General features: G+C 37.6%; 1 protein-coding gene across 3 annotated transcripts in view; it reads right to left on the reverse strand.

The window, feature by feature from the left end:
- Positions 1-17,360, reverse strand: part of DCC (DCC netrin 1 receptor) — a 1,159,911-nt gene that overhangs the window by 440,337 nt on the left and 702,214 nt on the right. For all 3 annotated transcript variants that reach the window (XM_032310413.1, XM_032310412.1, XM_032310410.1), the window contains exons 6-7: positions 13,364-13,518; positions 10,638-10,758 (exon numbers count right to left, since the gene is read on the reverse strand). In XM_032310413.1, coding sequence (XP_032166304.1) covers positions 10,638-10,758; positions 13,364-13,518 — 276 coding nt within the window. The remainder of the gene's footprint in view (positions 1-10,637; positions 10,759-13,363; positions 13,519-17,360) is intronic.

Consider the following 17,360-nt stretch of genomic DNA (forward strand, 5'->3'; position numbering starts at 1 on the left):
ATAGATAGGGACAAATTACTGGACTTCGTATCTCTAAACACGAAGAAAAAAGCACAATGTCTCTCAGACATTTGGGTTCTGCAGGCAGCACATTCTGCTCTTACTTATCAGATAATATGAAACACTGTCACCTGTGAGTAGGGCATCTGGAGTGGAAACAGGTATTGTATCCAGTCCAGGCTATGAAGCCAGTGGTTCCACCACTTGTGTGATACAACCAAGTTTACTCTTAAATATTAGAAGTATTAGTGGTAGATTGAAAACAATCTGTGCAGAGATAATAGCAGGCCCTCATAAAGGAATCACCCTTAGGGTTCTATTGCAAAGCCATGCCATCTGCAGCAGAAAATTATACACCACTTATAAAATGGGTTCTGGCAGAATACTAGACCCTGTTGGAATAAGAATGCCCAACCATGGGATAATCAACTGACCAAGTGGTATAACTGATCATCATGAACTAGGTTATTGGAAATGGCTCGAGTCAAAAGGCCAGGTGGCACCATCATCAACTTAAGTAAGATTAAAGTGTCATATTGGGCATCAGGCACAAGCATGACCAGAGGGCATAACAGCAGGTGACCTGTACAACTACATTTTCAATCACTGTTGTATAAGTACCTTCCCCCTCAACTTACTCTTATGGCTAAATGAGAAAGAAAAAGACCAAGCTTTGTCAGCTTCGTATGTGGGTGCATTCAAAATAGACGGTTGCAATACCACAGCTTCACTTGGGTATAGCCTTAAAGTAGGACAGTAAGAGAACCTTTCCTGGAAGGCAGAGTGTTGAGTATACCAGGTCATCTATCTTATATGAAAAGAAAAATGGCCCAAAGTAAGAATATATATATGGACTATGAGTAAAGTCAAATGGTTTGCTTGATTGACTATAGGTCTGGAGGGAGAGTGGCTGGAAGACCAGGGACAGGGAGGTTTGGAAAAGAAGGATGTAGGTGGATATGTGAGAGTGAATACCAAGTGTCAAGATCTTTGAATCACATCAGATTGTATCCTCCTCTAAAGAGGCACTAAACAATCAGGTAGGTTTGGTCCGCTAATAAACAAGACAAATGCTGAACACTCAATCAGACACCATTCCTTGATGAGACAAACTAGCCTATTGGTGATGTATTATTTATATTGAACCCCTTCTGTTCTGAAAGGTGCACAGTTCATCTTGACTGGGATATACACATGTTCCTCCTTTCCTGCTCTCAGACTTCAGCCTGCAGCTCTGAGGGCTCACAAAGTATGTGAGCCACCATCATGAGATCCTGCATAACACTGCAAAAGATTAAGTAACTCATTTAATTGCAAAAGAGGTGTGGGAATGAATACATGACCATAGGATCTCCTGATGCTATCATATACCAACCACTGTGAAGCTGTTGACTTGATAGAGCGAAAGGACAGCCTTTTAAACATGCCGGAGATGATATCCTAAGATGGAGTGCCTTTCCCTAGGGTGCAGTGTATACTCTAAACCAAAGACCATGTCCCCAATAGGTAGAGTACATGGAAACAAGAGACTGAAGTAGGTGTGGTCCTGCTTACCATCACGCCCACTGACCCAGCTGGAGTATCTGTCTTTCTTACTCCTGCAACTCTAGGCTCTGTGGATTTAAAATTCCTAGATCTCAGAGGAGATGTCACTGAACTTGAGTGATCACTGCTGCCTGGTCCTTTCAGGCTTCTTGTAACAAAACACCAGTAGGCAAGGCAAGAATAATTGCCCAGATCATCAGGAAGAAGAGGAGGGAAAACAGGGAAGACTACTATTGGCACTCAGATCATCTGCTGGAGGTGTCTCTTGGTACTCTTCCCCAATTTTGATGGTAAGTGGACTGATATGTTTTCTATGACCTGTGAAGGGACAGGACTTTGAGTCATCCCACTTGATGAGCTAGATAGATTGGCAGAGGTGCTAGCTGGGGGGGGGGGGGGGGGGGCGGGCAGTGAGAAGAATATATAAGTAGGAGGATAGAATGAGTACCAGTTTCAGCCGTGAGACCAGTTGCAGTTGCACTGGAGGAGGATTTAATTCACACCTCTAACCTTCCTCTTTTCCCCAGGGAATAAGATCAACTTAGATTCTGGAATAGTTATTTCCAAAATATATTACAAGAAGCAAATAGATTTGAATGGGACAAGGGTAGGACCATAGTGGATGGAGCGGTACACCATCCAGGGCTACCTTTCAGGACTATAGCACTCATTCCTCCAGCTGGAGGGAGTGATAGTGGCTGAAGATTCCCTACTGAATCCACCTGTAGTGATTGTCTTTAGCTAAAGAGAAGACCTCACTCAAGGCCACACTCATTTTTGGGCATAGATAGATGACTCCTCATGCTAACCCAGTTTCAAAGCTTCTACTGGGATCATCTGAGATATCTGTTGTGACTGTATTGTAATTGTAATTCATGTCTTCAAATTATGCATATGAGTGCCATTTCATTATAGTTCTATCAATGTGGATATTATCACCTTTATAATTAAAAATTAGGCCCATACAATATTAACTAATTATATATACTTCATAATTATTAAACTGATAACTTAAAATTTTCTAATAATAATATATCAGAAGGAATATATGTAATTGCATGTGTATGGTGTATGTGTACACAGACACTTGTTATCAGAGAGTGATTTATATGTAAAACATAGAAACACAACAAGCATGCATCATTTGGGTTCCCTGTAAAAATCAAGATTTTCTTTTTCACTTCTTCACTATAGGGTTAAAAAAAAAAAGATCTAGAATAACATCCTTTGGTGTCTTTACCACCAAAATATGTTATGATCAATATTTATGAATCTATCCATTCTTCCATATTGTATGGATTTAGAGTTATCACTTGTCTCAGGATATTTCACATTACTGAAGAATTCATTTCTAATTTCAAAGTCTGCCATACAGCTATATCCTCCTGATTAGTACTGAGCTTATTTCCTACTTGAAGCACATGCTGAACCAGGGACAAGATGAATGACAAGCCTTTATTTGCTGAGAAACCTCTGCCGACATAAAACTAGAATGAGCAAGTCATTAAACTGATACTGCAAACCTTGCAGCCAACCTTTCCACCGGCAGTCATTTTCAAACAGACCTTTTCCCTTAACCTTGTCCACTGGGCTAAAAACTTAAACTTTGAATGGGCACTGTTGTTGAAATATCTGCTTATTAATTCTTTTCTTGGAAGATGGGAAAATATACCAGAAGAAAGCTATCATTGTACTCATCCCAATAAATGCTTGCTATTTTTCTTGAGAAAACAAACCAACAGAAGATTTTATAATAGCTAACATTTGGTAGCAGTTTAGAGCCTACAAATCTCTTTTACATATATTTATTGCAATAAATCTTCAAGACAGTTACCCACTACATTTTACAACTGAGGAAATATAGACCTGGAAAGGTTAGGCAACACAATCCGTGATTCTGTCCGTACATATCTACATACATATATACAGATAATATACATATAAATATGCATATACATATAATATATACATGTATGTATGTTATATGTGTGTACTTACGTATATATACACATATATACATATAGATATGTACATATATATACATATGTTATATATATACATATATTTTATAGTCTATTGTGGGTTTTTTTAATGAGTTCTTTATTTATTTGAGACAGACAGAGAGAGAGCAAGCATAAATGTGAGGGAGGTGCAGAGGGAGAGAATCTCAAGCAGACTCCCCACTGAGTACAGAGCCCAATGCAGGGCTCAGTCTCATGACCCTGAGATCATGACCTGAGCCAAAATCATGAGTCAGATGCTTAACCGACTAAGCCACCCAGGTGCCCCTTCCATTATGTTTTTAAACCTCTATAGGTAAATTAGCAAAGGATATAGAGATGAGATTTAGGTGCATCTCACCTAGCGTATGTATGTTATATGATAAAAGATCAAACAACTGATTTACCATAAACTCTGAATCCTTCAGGAAAAGTAGTAGTTTGAGTATCAACACTCTAAGTCAACACTCTACTTTGAGGTAGAAAATAAAAGAGCATAGACTACCATCCTCTTATTTTATCTTCACCGTGGAAAGCAAAAATAACATTCAGTAGATTGAACACATTCATAGCCATATATGCTGACATTATAAACTACCTTGAAAATTCTGGTTCTTGTATCCTATTAGCTACAGTTAATTTCCAAGGTTTATAAGAGAAAATGTTCATGGAAAACTTATGAGTATAATATCACCACACTGGTAATATGTTTCAAAAACATTAAATTGACTTTTATTCATTTAGACTCAATGATGGAAAATGAAAGAGAACGTTCGTGGTTTTAATGATCATCTCAGTTTGTATGAGGAAAACTGTCCAATGACTTACTTTTTAGTTTGGATCCACAAACATGTTAGTCTAGAACATGGAACTGGCTCTTCTAAATTACGTACAGAATTTCAGGAACAATCCCACACTAACTACAATTGAGCATTTAAGTCATAGTAACCCTTTTTATATGAGAGATAAAAATTCAACTTAACTGACCACCCATGACTAATAGGAGATTGAGAAGTACTTCCTGTTTGCTTTAGTTACATTCTCTCTTATCTACTCACTGGTGTGCTATTAAACTGACAAATTCCAACAGATTTTAAGTGCTAAGACTAATTGTACAATTTTTGATTGTTTCGCACAGTATCACTGAATTTACTATGTAAAAGTCAATGTTGAGTAAGAAACACTATAATTGGTTGCAGCTAATATACAATTACATGGGTGAGCATCCAAATATTACTTTGGTCCATTTGGATTTCAAGGTATTCGTCTCACATGGAAAGGGAACAAGTCATAAAAACAGATCAAAAAAGAAAGAAAAAAAAAGCCAACTCACCCCCCCAACAACAACAACAACAAAAAACAAACTTCTGATTTTATGCCTTAGTGTTCATGACCAGACTTAAATACTTTTGCTAATTTTAGGAGAGATATATATATAGCAATTCAAAGTTGTTTTGGACCAGTAACCTTTCCTAAAAGAGGACAGGGAATTGAAAACAATTCACATTTTCCTAAATGCCTAGCTAATATATTTCCCCTTCTACAGTAGGAAATTCTATTGTGGGTTTTTTTTTTTTTTGTACCAATATTGGAGGAGAAAAAAAAAATAAAATAAAACCAGATTAGAAAGCATTCAATATTAACATGAGACACATAGTCCAAAATTTACTTCTATGGAAGGCATAATATGGTGTTTTCCCTAAGCAAATCTATACTTAGGGAATATTTATAATGGCATATATTCATTTTGAAATTTAGCTTTTTTGTGCACACTAAAGCATGAAGAATGCAAAAAAAAAGAGAGGAGAGTATGAAGAATACATTATTTCTTCCCATGGCAACTTTATTCTATCTTTACCCATTTCTACCTTTAAATTAAAAATATTCCAGACAACATAGGTCCCAATCATCATCACATTCATTTCCAGTTTCCTGGCCTTCCACTACCTTGACCAACAGTTAAGTATTTTCAATGACCCTCACTGCAGACCACTGCCAGGAAACTGAACACCACCCAGCAGCTGGAAAAAGGAAAACTAACTCAGAGATAATTGATACCTTACATCTACCTTATCTTTCCTGTCTTGTCCCCTATCCCACACACCCTCAGCAAAAGAAAATTATTAACTTTTCCGCCCAGCTATCAAATCGTTTTCTTAATTTAATTACTACCTGCCCACACTACAGTTTACTAGGTGATACCTTGATACTAAATAGTTCATCAGCAACTGCTATGCCAATCAGATCATAACCTACTGCTCATGTGTTTGCAAATCTGGCTATTGAACCTTCTTGTTCTTATGACACCTAACATATTGACTCGTCTTTTCTTTCTTTATTTCTTTTATTGTGTTAAGTAAGCTACCATACAGTACATCATTAGTTTTTGATGAATTGTTCAATGAAAACTATGGACTCTCGGAAACAAACTGAGGGTTTCGGAGAGGAGAGCAGTCGGGTTATGGGGTAGTCAGGTGATGGATATTGACACATTGATTCTTGATACTTTCTGGCTAGTCTATGCTCTGAATGGTGGACTTGGAGCTATAGTTCACTTGGAAAAACAACTTCTTAAACCAATGTGCCCTCCCCATCCACCAAAAAAAAAAAAGTAAATAAATAAACTAAAACAAGCAACAACAATAAAGCTTTTCCTTAGCTATTAGAAGAGATTAATAGATAATGCAAGTAATATAAATCAGGTAAAGTATTTTAATTTCCATTTACCATTCCATAATACACTTAAGTATTTTTGACGTATATATACAGTCTTAAGAATGCAGGCTTTCATGCCTCCTGTGTGTGTGTGCGCACGCGCGCGCATGTGTGTGTGTGTGCGTGTGGTATATGTGTGTGAAAGAGAGAAAGAGCAAGGCAGAGAGGCAGCAGTCTGGAACTGTGTATATGGCGTTACAGTGTTACATTTATACTGTTAGTATATACTATATACTATGTTGTTACACATATACTATATATATATATATATATATATATATATATATATTATAGGACTTCCTATAGTAAAATTACCATTGATCTTCTTGACCCCTGCCTAGGGGAAACCATGTATATATTTTACATGTTACAGTATACACATCTCAATATTTTTCCCAAACTTATTTTCTGGAGAGCAAAACAAGTCATTAACTCAGTTTAATTTAGTAGATTATGTTTATTTTATTTCCTAAGTCACTAATTGCTAAAGTGGGAATAGCTAACTGTATATAAAAGACTATGTTGAAACTTCATTAGGCCTGTGTAAATACCCATTAACAATGGACACTGGCTGGAACGGGTCATTGTGTGTGCTTCAGTGAAGAGCAGATGGTTATGGCTACCAAGAGGAACTCTCTGCCACAAGCCTGTGGACAGCCCAGGGCTGAGCAGCTGGCAATGCGGGTCCACAGTGTGCCTCCAAATACATGGTGGCCGTTTATTGTGGAAACTTAAACAGAGAGGGCTATGTTCTGCCCGCTATGGTCAGCCTCACTGCCGAATTTACATTTATAGCTGGGCCTCTCCACCATCTGTGCATGTGGCCCACACTGCAGCTCCAAGGAGCTGGAGAAGCATGATTTGAAGGTCTGATGGAACAGCCAGGAAAAAGCAATCCATCATTTATAAGGGGGGGATGTAAGACAGTCACAATCATGTCCCGTCACGCTTTCAGATTTTTATCTTCATTTGCTTTTACTTTCATTCTAATCCTCTGCCAAATACAATGAATTCTGACCAAGAGTGCAGAATTCACCGATAACACTTTACCATCTACCTGGAAGAAAGAATTACCCGGATGCTCCGAGGCTTTCCCTCATGAGGAGGTAAATGACTCTCCTCCTGAGGGGAGCTTGCTCTGTATGGCCACTTAGACCTAAATGACTTGGGGCCCAGGTGGAAGGCAAGATGCCAAGAACAAGCGGCTACCCTCTGAACTGAGAGCTTGCCGGGAGAAGCGACGTGGATGCTTGTAACTGGTTTACAGAATGGGCGGAACTGCTAGAACTCTAAGACACAACAGTTGCATGTCAGCCTGTGGCCCACCTTCACACGCACTCTAGCAGATCTATTTCCCAATCCTGATAGCAATCTGGGCCAATCCTCTAGTCCTGGGGTCTTAAAGTATTTAAAAAGCCTTACCTTCAGGTACTAAGGACAACAAACAAAAACAGCACACACACACACACACACACACACACACTCACACACTCACATACACACTCACACACACACACTCACACAGAGTAAGGCTAAATCAAAACATTAATCTGATGTTCAATTTACAGTTTCTTCCCACCTAAAAGAGTGGGCCTGAGACCAAAAGTGTGGATAAAGCAGTGAGACTGTCTCTTGTTTTTTTTTTTTCAGTTTCTTAGGTCTCTATTTAGAGATTCTATGAGACTCTCTATTTAGAGCTTCTCTGGGGTCAGACAGGAGCAAACAGTCTTGCTTTCAAAAGTGAAAAGCATCCACAAGCTTCTTTTTTGTGAGGAGCTCTGCGGGTTCTTCAGAGACTCCTGCCCTCACCTCAGGAATCCCGACACCGGACTTCCTGTATGACCTAGTGGGCTGTCGGCACCAGCTCCTCAGTGCAGCTCCCTCCTGGGCAGTGTCTATCTTCTGTTGGGAGCAGCTTCAGCAGGCAGGCCCTCTCAGGCATGATCCTTTCAAAACAACTCCAGATCTGCTAGCTTCAAGCACAACTCCTAGCTTTGTTCTTCCCTAAGGTGGGAACAGAGATTCTCCCCACAGCTGCCTTCCCCTTTCTCTTCCTGGCATCCTTGTGGACAGCTCCAAGCAATTTCCAGGTTGCATAATTTTTCCAATTTCCATTTTTACAAGCAATTCCCAGTAAAATACACACACACACACACACACACACACACACACACACAATCTGTTCAAGAGGTTTTCCTGATGTTTCCACAACTTGACTTGTGTGGAAGGGAAAACACCATGATCATCTCTAATCCTATGAACTCAAGAACTTCAGAGAATTCTCCATTCCTATGAGCAATTGCAGGGGATTGCCACTGGCTGTGTTTGGTCAGTGCTAACAAGGCCTAGGAGAAACAATTTCACACCTCCTTTTAGAAATATGGGATTGCTTATCCAGCATTTTCCTCGGCATTATGGCCATAGCTGAGAATCCAGGTTAACCAGAATTCTCTTGTGTGGGGTCATATTGTCATTACTAAAGAGACGGCGCACGGTCTTGAAAGCATGGCTCACATTAGAGACCGATGTTAGAACTTCTTTTTGTCCTCCTTATCGCTTACTGTTCCAGCAGAAGAGAAGACACACTAACACTTAAAGCACAGTAAATGTACGGAAAAGAAATAGTACACTGGAGAAACTGGCACTCTTAAAAGAGTGTTAACTGTCCCTTTTAATTCCTAGATAATTCTTTTAGTTCCTTTACTCATTTGAGACTGTTCTATGGTTGCTGCTTTTGTTTCAATTGAGAAAAAAAAAAAAAAAAAGGGAGGGTCATTGTCGTGAGGAATACTGTGAACGTCTGAGAGTCTTCAAATAGTTGGTTAGGGATGCACAAATATAAGGCATTCGCAGACATATTTTAAGTGATAGAAGCCAAGGAAAGGCTTTATTTCATACTTTTAAGTTCTTTTCTATTAAAAGGTAAAGTGCAGGAGTGCCTGGGTGGCTTAGTGGATTAAGCCACTGCCTTCGGCCCAGGTCAGGATCTCAAGGTCCTGAGATAGAGCCCTGCATCGGGCTCTCTGCTCAGCAGGGAGCCTGTTTCCTCCTGACTCTCTGCCTATTTGTGATATCTCTTTCTCTGTCAAATAAATAAATGAAATCTTAAAAAAAATAAAAAATAAAATGTAAAGTGCCATAAGAATAGTGAGTCACGGCAAGAGGTAGGAAATTGGTCTTGAAAAGTTGTAATTAAAAAAATAATCAATACGTGGTATGAAAGCTTTCATAGAAGACACTAACTAACATTTTAAAGTATCTAGGTCTATCTAAACAAGTTTTCCATCATTATTTTTAAAAAATTAATATGCTTTTTTTAAAATTTTTTATTTTTTTATAAACATGTATTTTTTGCAACATGGGGGCTTAAGGGGGTAGGGGAAAAAATGAATATTCTTGACTTTCTTTAGTGTTATAACATTTCAGAGCAGCTGACCAATTTGTGGGGTTTTTTTTGTTTGTTTGTTTTGTTTTGTTTTTCTTTCTCTTTTCTTTTTTTCTAGCAGGATATTTTGGTTTTGGAGATAATACATGATACATCTAATATACAGTTATGATAGGTTTGTTTTAATGATTTATTTATTTATTTACTTGTGGGGTGGGGAGGGGCAGAAGGAGAGAATCTCAAACAGATTCCCCCTGTGCATGGAGCCTGATGTGGGGCTCAAGCTCATAACCTGAGCTGAAACCAAGAGTCAGATGCTTAACTGACAGAGCCACCCAGGTGCCCTAAGTTATACCAGCTTTGAATCCACCACCATATTAAACTTCTGAAAGACTACAGGACAAAATATAATCAAAAGTTCATAGATTATATGCTGGTTAATTGAATGTAATAATAAAAAATAAATAAATAAATAAATAAATTATAAGGAAAAAGACAAATTATCAGAATCTATTTAAAAAAAATAGAAAAATGTGTTTATTTTCAAGTAATTGTTCCTGGTATTTTTATGCCAATATCCATGATTCAAGACTATATATATACACACACACACACACACACACAAATAGACACACATCTCTCTCTGTATTCTAAGTTTATCTGAAATACTAGAAGAAACACAGGCCACCAAAAAAATGTGAGAAGGTAATGATTTAGTGGTTGTTATCTTGACAACCAGAAGTACATACTGTTCATGATGACTCTAGCTCACTGGATGGCAATACATACCCAGTTTTCTAGAAAGAATATCACATCAACATGCATGTGTACACCTTAATCAACTAAATAATTAAATAATTAATATTTTTAAGGTTAAATAATTAAGTAATTTCCAATTGACGTTGAGAGATAGGGAAAGCAATACGGATTTCACAAGTGGACCAGTCATAGAGAGAGCAACCTGTGCCCAGGCATAGTTCCCCTCAACTTACCAGGCTTAGGGACAATGAGCTGTGCACTGGTCTGGACATTTCCAGCTTCATTTTCAGCTACACATTGATAAAAGCCCTCATCTGACTTCACCACTCCAAGGATTCGTAAGTTGCTTCCTCCCTATAGAGAAGAAAAAAGCAGGTACAATATTTTAAAAAGCAAAAAAAAAAAAAAAAAAAAAAAAAGACAAAAAAAACCCCCCAAAACCCTCATAAAAGACAAAATGAACATAAATTTTGATAAAAGTTCACAGAAGAAGTAAGAAAGAAAGCCATAAGAGTTCTCAGTCTCACAGATATGTCCTATGTCACTTGGGAAATGTCACAGATTCCCAATACCCTGCTGAATTCATGTGCATACATTTAACCTAGTTCTGCAATGAAAACTATACTCATAAAAATACACATCATCCTCAATATCTAAATGAGCAGCAAACAGAAAGCTCTTTGATTAAATAGGCAAGAATCAAAGGTTAGCATCAAAAGAAATGTCATTCTTTCACTTATTATTGAAGGAAAATTGGGTTTAGCAGCTGTTGGGGAAAAAAAAGAAACTGATTTTTGCAGCTTCTAAAAGACAAAAAAATCTAGGTTGGATATTTTCTGGAAGTGTTTACTGAGAAAAAAAAATCTGAAAATCCTTTTAAAATTGTAATTGCTTTGACATGTACCCTTTTGGGATTTGGAGTGACGGTATGGTGGATATTTTACACCATGTCATTCTTGTTATAGGACCAAAATGCTTTACCTTCAGCAATCCATAAATTAAACATAGCAATATTAACTCCTGTTTCATATAAATTGAGCAACCATCTTTTTCAAGGATGGATGATAAAATAATCTGGAGATAGCATTTAATTATACTGACTCAGTTTTTCTTCAATATTAGTGTAAGAATTAGTTCAGTGAGTGAAACGTGTTAAATCACTTCCCCTAAAGTCATTAAGAGATAAATATTACCTCATGGGGAATTCTTAATTGTTTTTAGTGTCTTGTAGTCAATTCTCTGCTGATGTAAAATTCTGAGATAAAGCTGACTAACTTCTAATTAACAATTCTCGTATAAGTTACTATTTGTGTTAAATGTTACTGTGTGACAGACAATGGCTCTCAGATTTCTGGAGCTATTGGGGAAATATTTTTAAGCACAACTTCATGTGAACAGGGCTCATATTGTACATTTTCTTTTCACCTTAAGAAAAGAACATTTAAATAGGTTGGGTGTAATGAGTCATTCTGGGAGAAAGATTATTCAAACTGTAGAAAAAATAAATGTTGTATTTTATCATGTGTCCTTAAGGGCACTCAACAATTTCCTTTATATGCAAGTAGCATATATTCTAGGCGGACACAACACATTTCAAGTTGCCCCATGGCAGGTCATTTTTAATTCAGTGGTAGCAGAAATAGCATTGCACTTAAAGGAACTAATGGATTGGCGTGGCATTGAAAAGTTTCATTTTTTCCCTTTCTTACATTCTTCCCAACCAATTAAAAAAAAAGTAACTAAAAGTGAAAATACAGTGGTGATCAAAGTAATAAAGATATATTTTAGGGATGTAGTCCTTAAGAACCCTGGAAGTATGACTAGACGCATGCATGGAGAGGTTATGGAAGTTCCTGAAAGTCAACTGATCAAGCCTCAGAGACATGGATCCACCAATGAGAGCCAGGGCAAGGGTAAGGACAGCACATGCCTGGACTGGCAGGGCACCTATAGTCTACTCCCCTTCTGCCAGAGGACCTCGTTTAGACACTCTTCTTTGACAGCTTATGTCTGGGTCTCAAGCATAAGGAAAGCAAACCTAAATCCTCCTTTTTAGCTACAAAGTTCTTTGATATTTGGAAAGTGCTTTTCTTATCACTCATATATTTGTTTCCTTGAATTTGGAACTTCTGATGCTAACCTACACCTAATGGAGAGTTTTCAGCATATTTTTAAATGAGCAGAGTTCTGCTGGTAAAAGCAAAACAAATGATAGTAATGATAGGTGTTGAGTTCTCACTGTGTACAAGGAAAATAACTTAGTGAATATAACATACCATTATCCTGGTGATCTCCCACAGGGCAGAGAGTACACTAGAACTTAGAGAAACTACAAGAACTATTATGCTTAGCTTTAATTTTTTTCCTATGTTCAAAAGTGCAATGCCATGTGAACTCTGGGTCTCCATGGCTTCCTAACCCTGCCACTACCTCTTGTCACGGTCACTGTCACCACATTCTTTTCTACTGCTCAAATAGGATCAGCTGTCCCATCTGTAAGAGTGGCAGAGAAAACTTGTCTATTTTACAAAAGTAAAAGTACCATAATCATAGTGGCACATCTTGCTGAAACTTGTTATAATCAGTAAAAGTCAAAGAAGTAAGAGATTGTTGGCTTCATATAGTCTAAAACTAGACTCTAAACTCAGTTCTTCCAAGAATTAGCAATGAGGATACTTGGAAAGATAGTCTCTTAGGTCTTCTGTTTTTTTCATTGTGTTTGTTCAAAAAAACCTTGTGTGTAAAACAAGGGGGCTGGGCTGTTTGATCACTCTTTTTCAGCTAAAAAATTGTTCAGTCTAGAAAATCATTTGCTTTACTGGAACAATTTTCTTAACATACCATAAAAATTCCCAACAGGAACCTTTTTGCCAGGAAAGAAAAGCAACTGAAAATAGAGTAAACAATGAGTGGGACTATAAAGCTAATACAAATAATAAAAAAAAAAAAAGATAATTACCACTATCTGAAAATAATCACTAGGAAGGACCACATCTCCATTCTTCATCCAATTCACAGTGGGCACAGGCTTTCCAGAGACTGAACATTCAAATTCAATATCCATGCTTTCATAGGCATACAGGTTGGAAGGGTGATTTAAAAACCATGGCGGAACTGCAAAGACAGAAAGCAAAAGTGAGTGGGTGGGAAAGTGAAACTGCATGCTAAGGTCTTTGCCCAGTTAGAAACACTGTACGGGGAGAAAGAATACTTGTAATTCAATAATTCCCTGAAACCATTAGTTTATTATACAGGAACCATGATAGATCACCTCTCCCTCCTCCCAAACACAGTTAAATAGTTGTAGTTAGTGCTGTTTTGCCTCAGGAAAGAAAAAGAGAACAGTTTTGTAAAAAAAAAAAGTAACATCTAATAAACATTCTTAATACCCAGTGTTTGTATCCAATTGACTTACATAAAGGATACTGAGCAGCACATAAAACTATGGAAGCTATGCTAATAAAGTAAATAAAGTGAAGATGATAATTCTGAGACAACCCAGACGGTAACATAATTTCATTGGGATTTAGTTAATGTGATGGACTCAGTCCCTGTTGAAACTGGCTATGATGATGGGCACGAACAATGACTATCATCTTTACTGTAGATGCATTCCTATTGTCTTAGCAATTATCTATTGTGGTGCATTACTATACTGCTTTATTATTTTCTCAGCATGATAGGTGATATACTAATTTAATTTAATGTCTTAATTGCCATAATACTCGTTACTTTGTGATGGAAATTTGTAATTGAGAGAAAAGTACAATTAAAATATAACACACCTTTGCTAATGAATCTCTGAGGCTTGGTCCTTCAAAACCCTGCCTAGGAGAGGGAAATTTAAAAATATATATATATATATTTTTTTTCATTCTCTTCCACTGGGAATCTTTTTTTTTTTTTTAAAGATTTTATTTATTTATTTGACAGAGATCACAAGTAGGCAGAGAGGCAGGCAGAGAGAGGAGGAAGCAAGCAGGCTCCATGCTGAGCAGAGAACCTGATTTGAGGCTCTATCCCAGGACCCTGGGATCATGACCTAAGCTGAAGGCAGAGACTTTAACCCACTGAGCCACTCAGGTGCCCCTCTTTCACTGGGAATCTTAAAGTGATGTCAGATTTTAATATTCATGTTGCCTTAGACCTAGGTTAAATTCATAGTGAAATAGCTGCCTTGAACTTGTTTCCAGGTAGGACATGGACATGCATTTTTAATAGCCATTTTTAAAGTCAGATTGCTTTTTTTTATGTCATTGCTGTTGCTATGTTCAGTGAGTAAGGAGTGCTAATTTTTGCTCATTTGGGTTAATATGGTATTATGTAATATAATATATCAGGGGTAGTCTCTGACCACCCCTGACTTCGAAGTCAACTTGTAAACATTGATGAATGTTCTAGAAAAATGGCAGAACCAGTGGAAAATTCCTCATTTTTTCTACTGAAGAGCATAGAAATCTTAATCTCTCTCTTTCTTCCTCTCCCTTTTCCTCATTCTTTCACTTCCTCCTCCCTATATTATTTTCCTGATTTTTAACTAAATATTTAACACCTCCAGTAAAAAAGAACTATAAAATTATTTGATCTTTCACATGGGCAAATTTATTTATATGACTCAGCTGGGATACATTAATATTCACAGATCAAACACATAAAAAAAATGTCAGAGAGCTTTTCTAAAGAGAACATGTCCCCATTGTATATAGAGTTGAAATTATTTATAATTGATAATATTAGTAAGAGACTGTTTTTTATTCCTTAACCAAATTCAATGACAACTAACTAAACTAATTAAATGGCAACTCACCAAACTAATTACTAACTAAAAGGCGACTAACTAAAAGGCAACAGAAATAGTTCTTGAATTCCTCTGAGCAAATAACTTAGTTGTCTGATTCTGTTCCTGATTTTATTATAGATTTTGATCAAGTATTTCTTTACTAGCAAACACCCAATATTTATTGGGAGCTGACCTTGTATAATTGATTGTTTTAAGCCCTGTTTATTTATTTAAAGATTTTATTTGTCTGGAGAGAGAAGAGAGCACAAGTAGGGTGAGTGGCAGGTAGAGGGAGAAGCAGACTCCCCACTGAGCAGGGAGCCCAATGCTGGACTGGATCCCTGGGATTCTAACCAGAGTCAAAGGCAGATGCCTCACTGACTGAGCCACCCAACTGTCCCATACTTTATATTTATTGTATTCACCACGCTTCTCCGAGACTCTTTGGTTTCCATTTTACAAAGAGGCTGAGGTACAAGGAATTGAAGTAATGTTCTCCAAATCATACAACCTGTATTTGTGGAGCCAGACAGGCTGACTCCTCTGCCTACATTCTGAACTATTTTATAATAATTGCCTCTTTTGCAACTTGAAAATTCAGGTGGAAGAATAACTCATTAACATTCCTGAAGCCTCAAAGATAATGGAGATAAGTAATTAGAGCTATTAAAAATATAACACCATATTGTCTATTCCTCTTCTCCCTTTAAGATCTTCTCCAGGGTAGAAGCTGCTCCCCACTGAGCATGGAGCCCAAAGTGGGGCTTGATCCCAGGACCCCAAGATCATGACCCAAGCCAAAATCAAGAGTTGGACTTAACTGACTGAGCCACCTAGGCACCCCTTGGAACCATTTTTCCAACAGCATTTGCTAACTTCATGTCTCTGTGTCAATTTTGGTAATTCTTGCAAATATTTCGTATTTTTTCATTATTGTATTTATTGTGGTGGTCTGTGATCAGTGATCTCTGATTTAATTTGTAATTGTTTTGGAGCACCGCAAGCCACACACATATATGATGGCAAAAGTAACAGGTAAATGTTGTTTGTGTTCTGACTGTTCCATAGACCACTCCTCTGTCTCTCCTTCTCTTCAGGTCTCCCTATTCCTTGAGACACAATAATATTGAAAGTAGTCCATTTAATAACCCTATAATGACCTTCAAGTGTTCATGTGAAAGGAAGAGTCACTCATGTCTCTCTCTTTAAATCAATAGCTAGAAGTGATCAAGCTTAGTTGAGGAAGGCAGGCTGAAAGCTGACATAGCCTTAAAGTCTTGTGCCAAACAGCCAAGTTATGAATGCAAATGAAGTGTTCTTGAAGGAAATTAAAAATGTTCCTCTAGTAAACACACAAATGATAAGAAATGGATAATGTCTCATCACTGACATGGAGAAAGTTTTAGTGGTCTGGGTAGAAGATCGAAACAGCCACAACATTTCCTTAAATCAAAGTCTAATTCAGAGCAAGGCCCTAAATCTCTTCTATTCTATAAAGGCTGAGAGGTAATGAAGCTGCAGAAGAAAACTCTGAAGCTAGCAGAGGTTGGTTCATGTGGTTTAAGGAAAGAAGCCATTTCCACAACATAAAAGTGCAAGGTGAAGCAGCAAGTGGTGGTATACAGAAGCTACAGCAAGTTCTCCAGAACACCTAGCTAAGATCATCAATGAAGGTCTCTACATTAAACAACATATTTTCAATACAGACAAAACTGCCTTGTATTAGAAGAAGATGTTACCTAGGACTTTCATAGCTATAGAGGAGAAGTCAGTGCTTCAATGCCTAACTGTCTTGTTAGGGGCTGATGCAGCTGATGCAACTTGTAGTTGAAGATGCAACTTCATTCATGCAGCTGATGCAGCTGATGCAACTTGTAGTGGCTCATGAGCCACTCCAAAACTCCTCCGACCCTTAAGAATTATTCTCATTCTGCTGCCTGTGGTCTATAAAGGGAACAACAGTCTGAATGATAGCACACCTGTTTGAAATATGGCTTACTGAATATTTTAAGCCAACTGTTGGGAAAATGATTCCTTTCAAAATATTACTGCTCTTATGGACATTGGGGAGGGTATGTGCTACGGTGAGTGCTGTGAAATGTGCAAACCTGGTGATTTACAGACCTGTACCCCTGGGGCTAATAATACATTATATGTTAATTAAAAAGGGGGGGAC

The sequence above is a fragment of the Mustela erminea genome, chromosome 13 (assembly GCF_009829155.1).
Source record: "Mustela erminea isolate mMusErm1 chromosome 13, mMusErm1.Pri, whole genome shotgun sequence".
NCBI classification, from domain to species: Eukaryota; Metazoa; Chordata; class Mammalia; order Carnivora; family Mustelidae; genus Mustela; species Mustela erminea.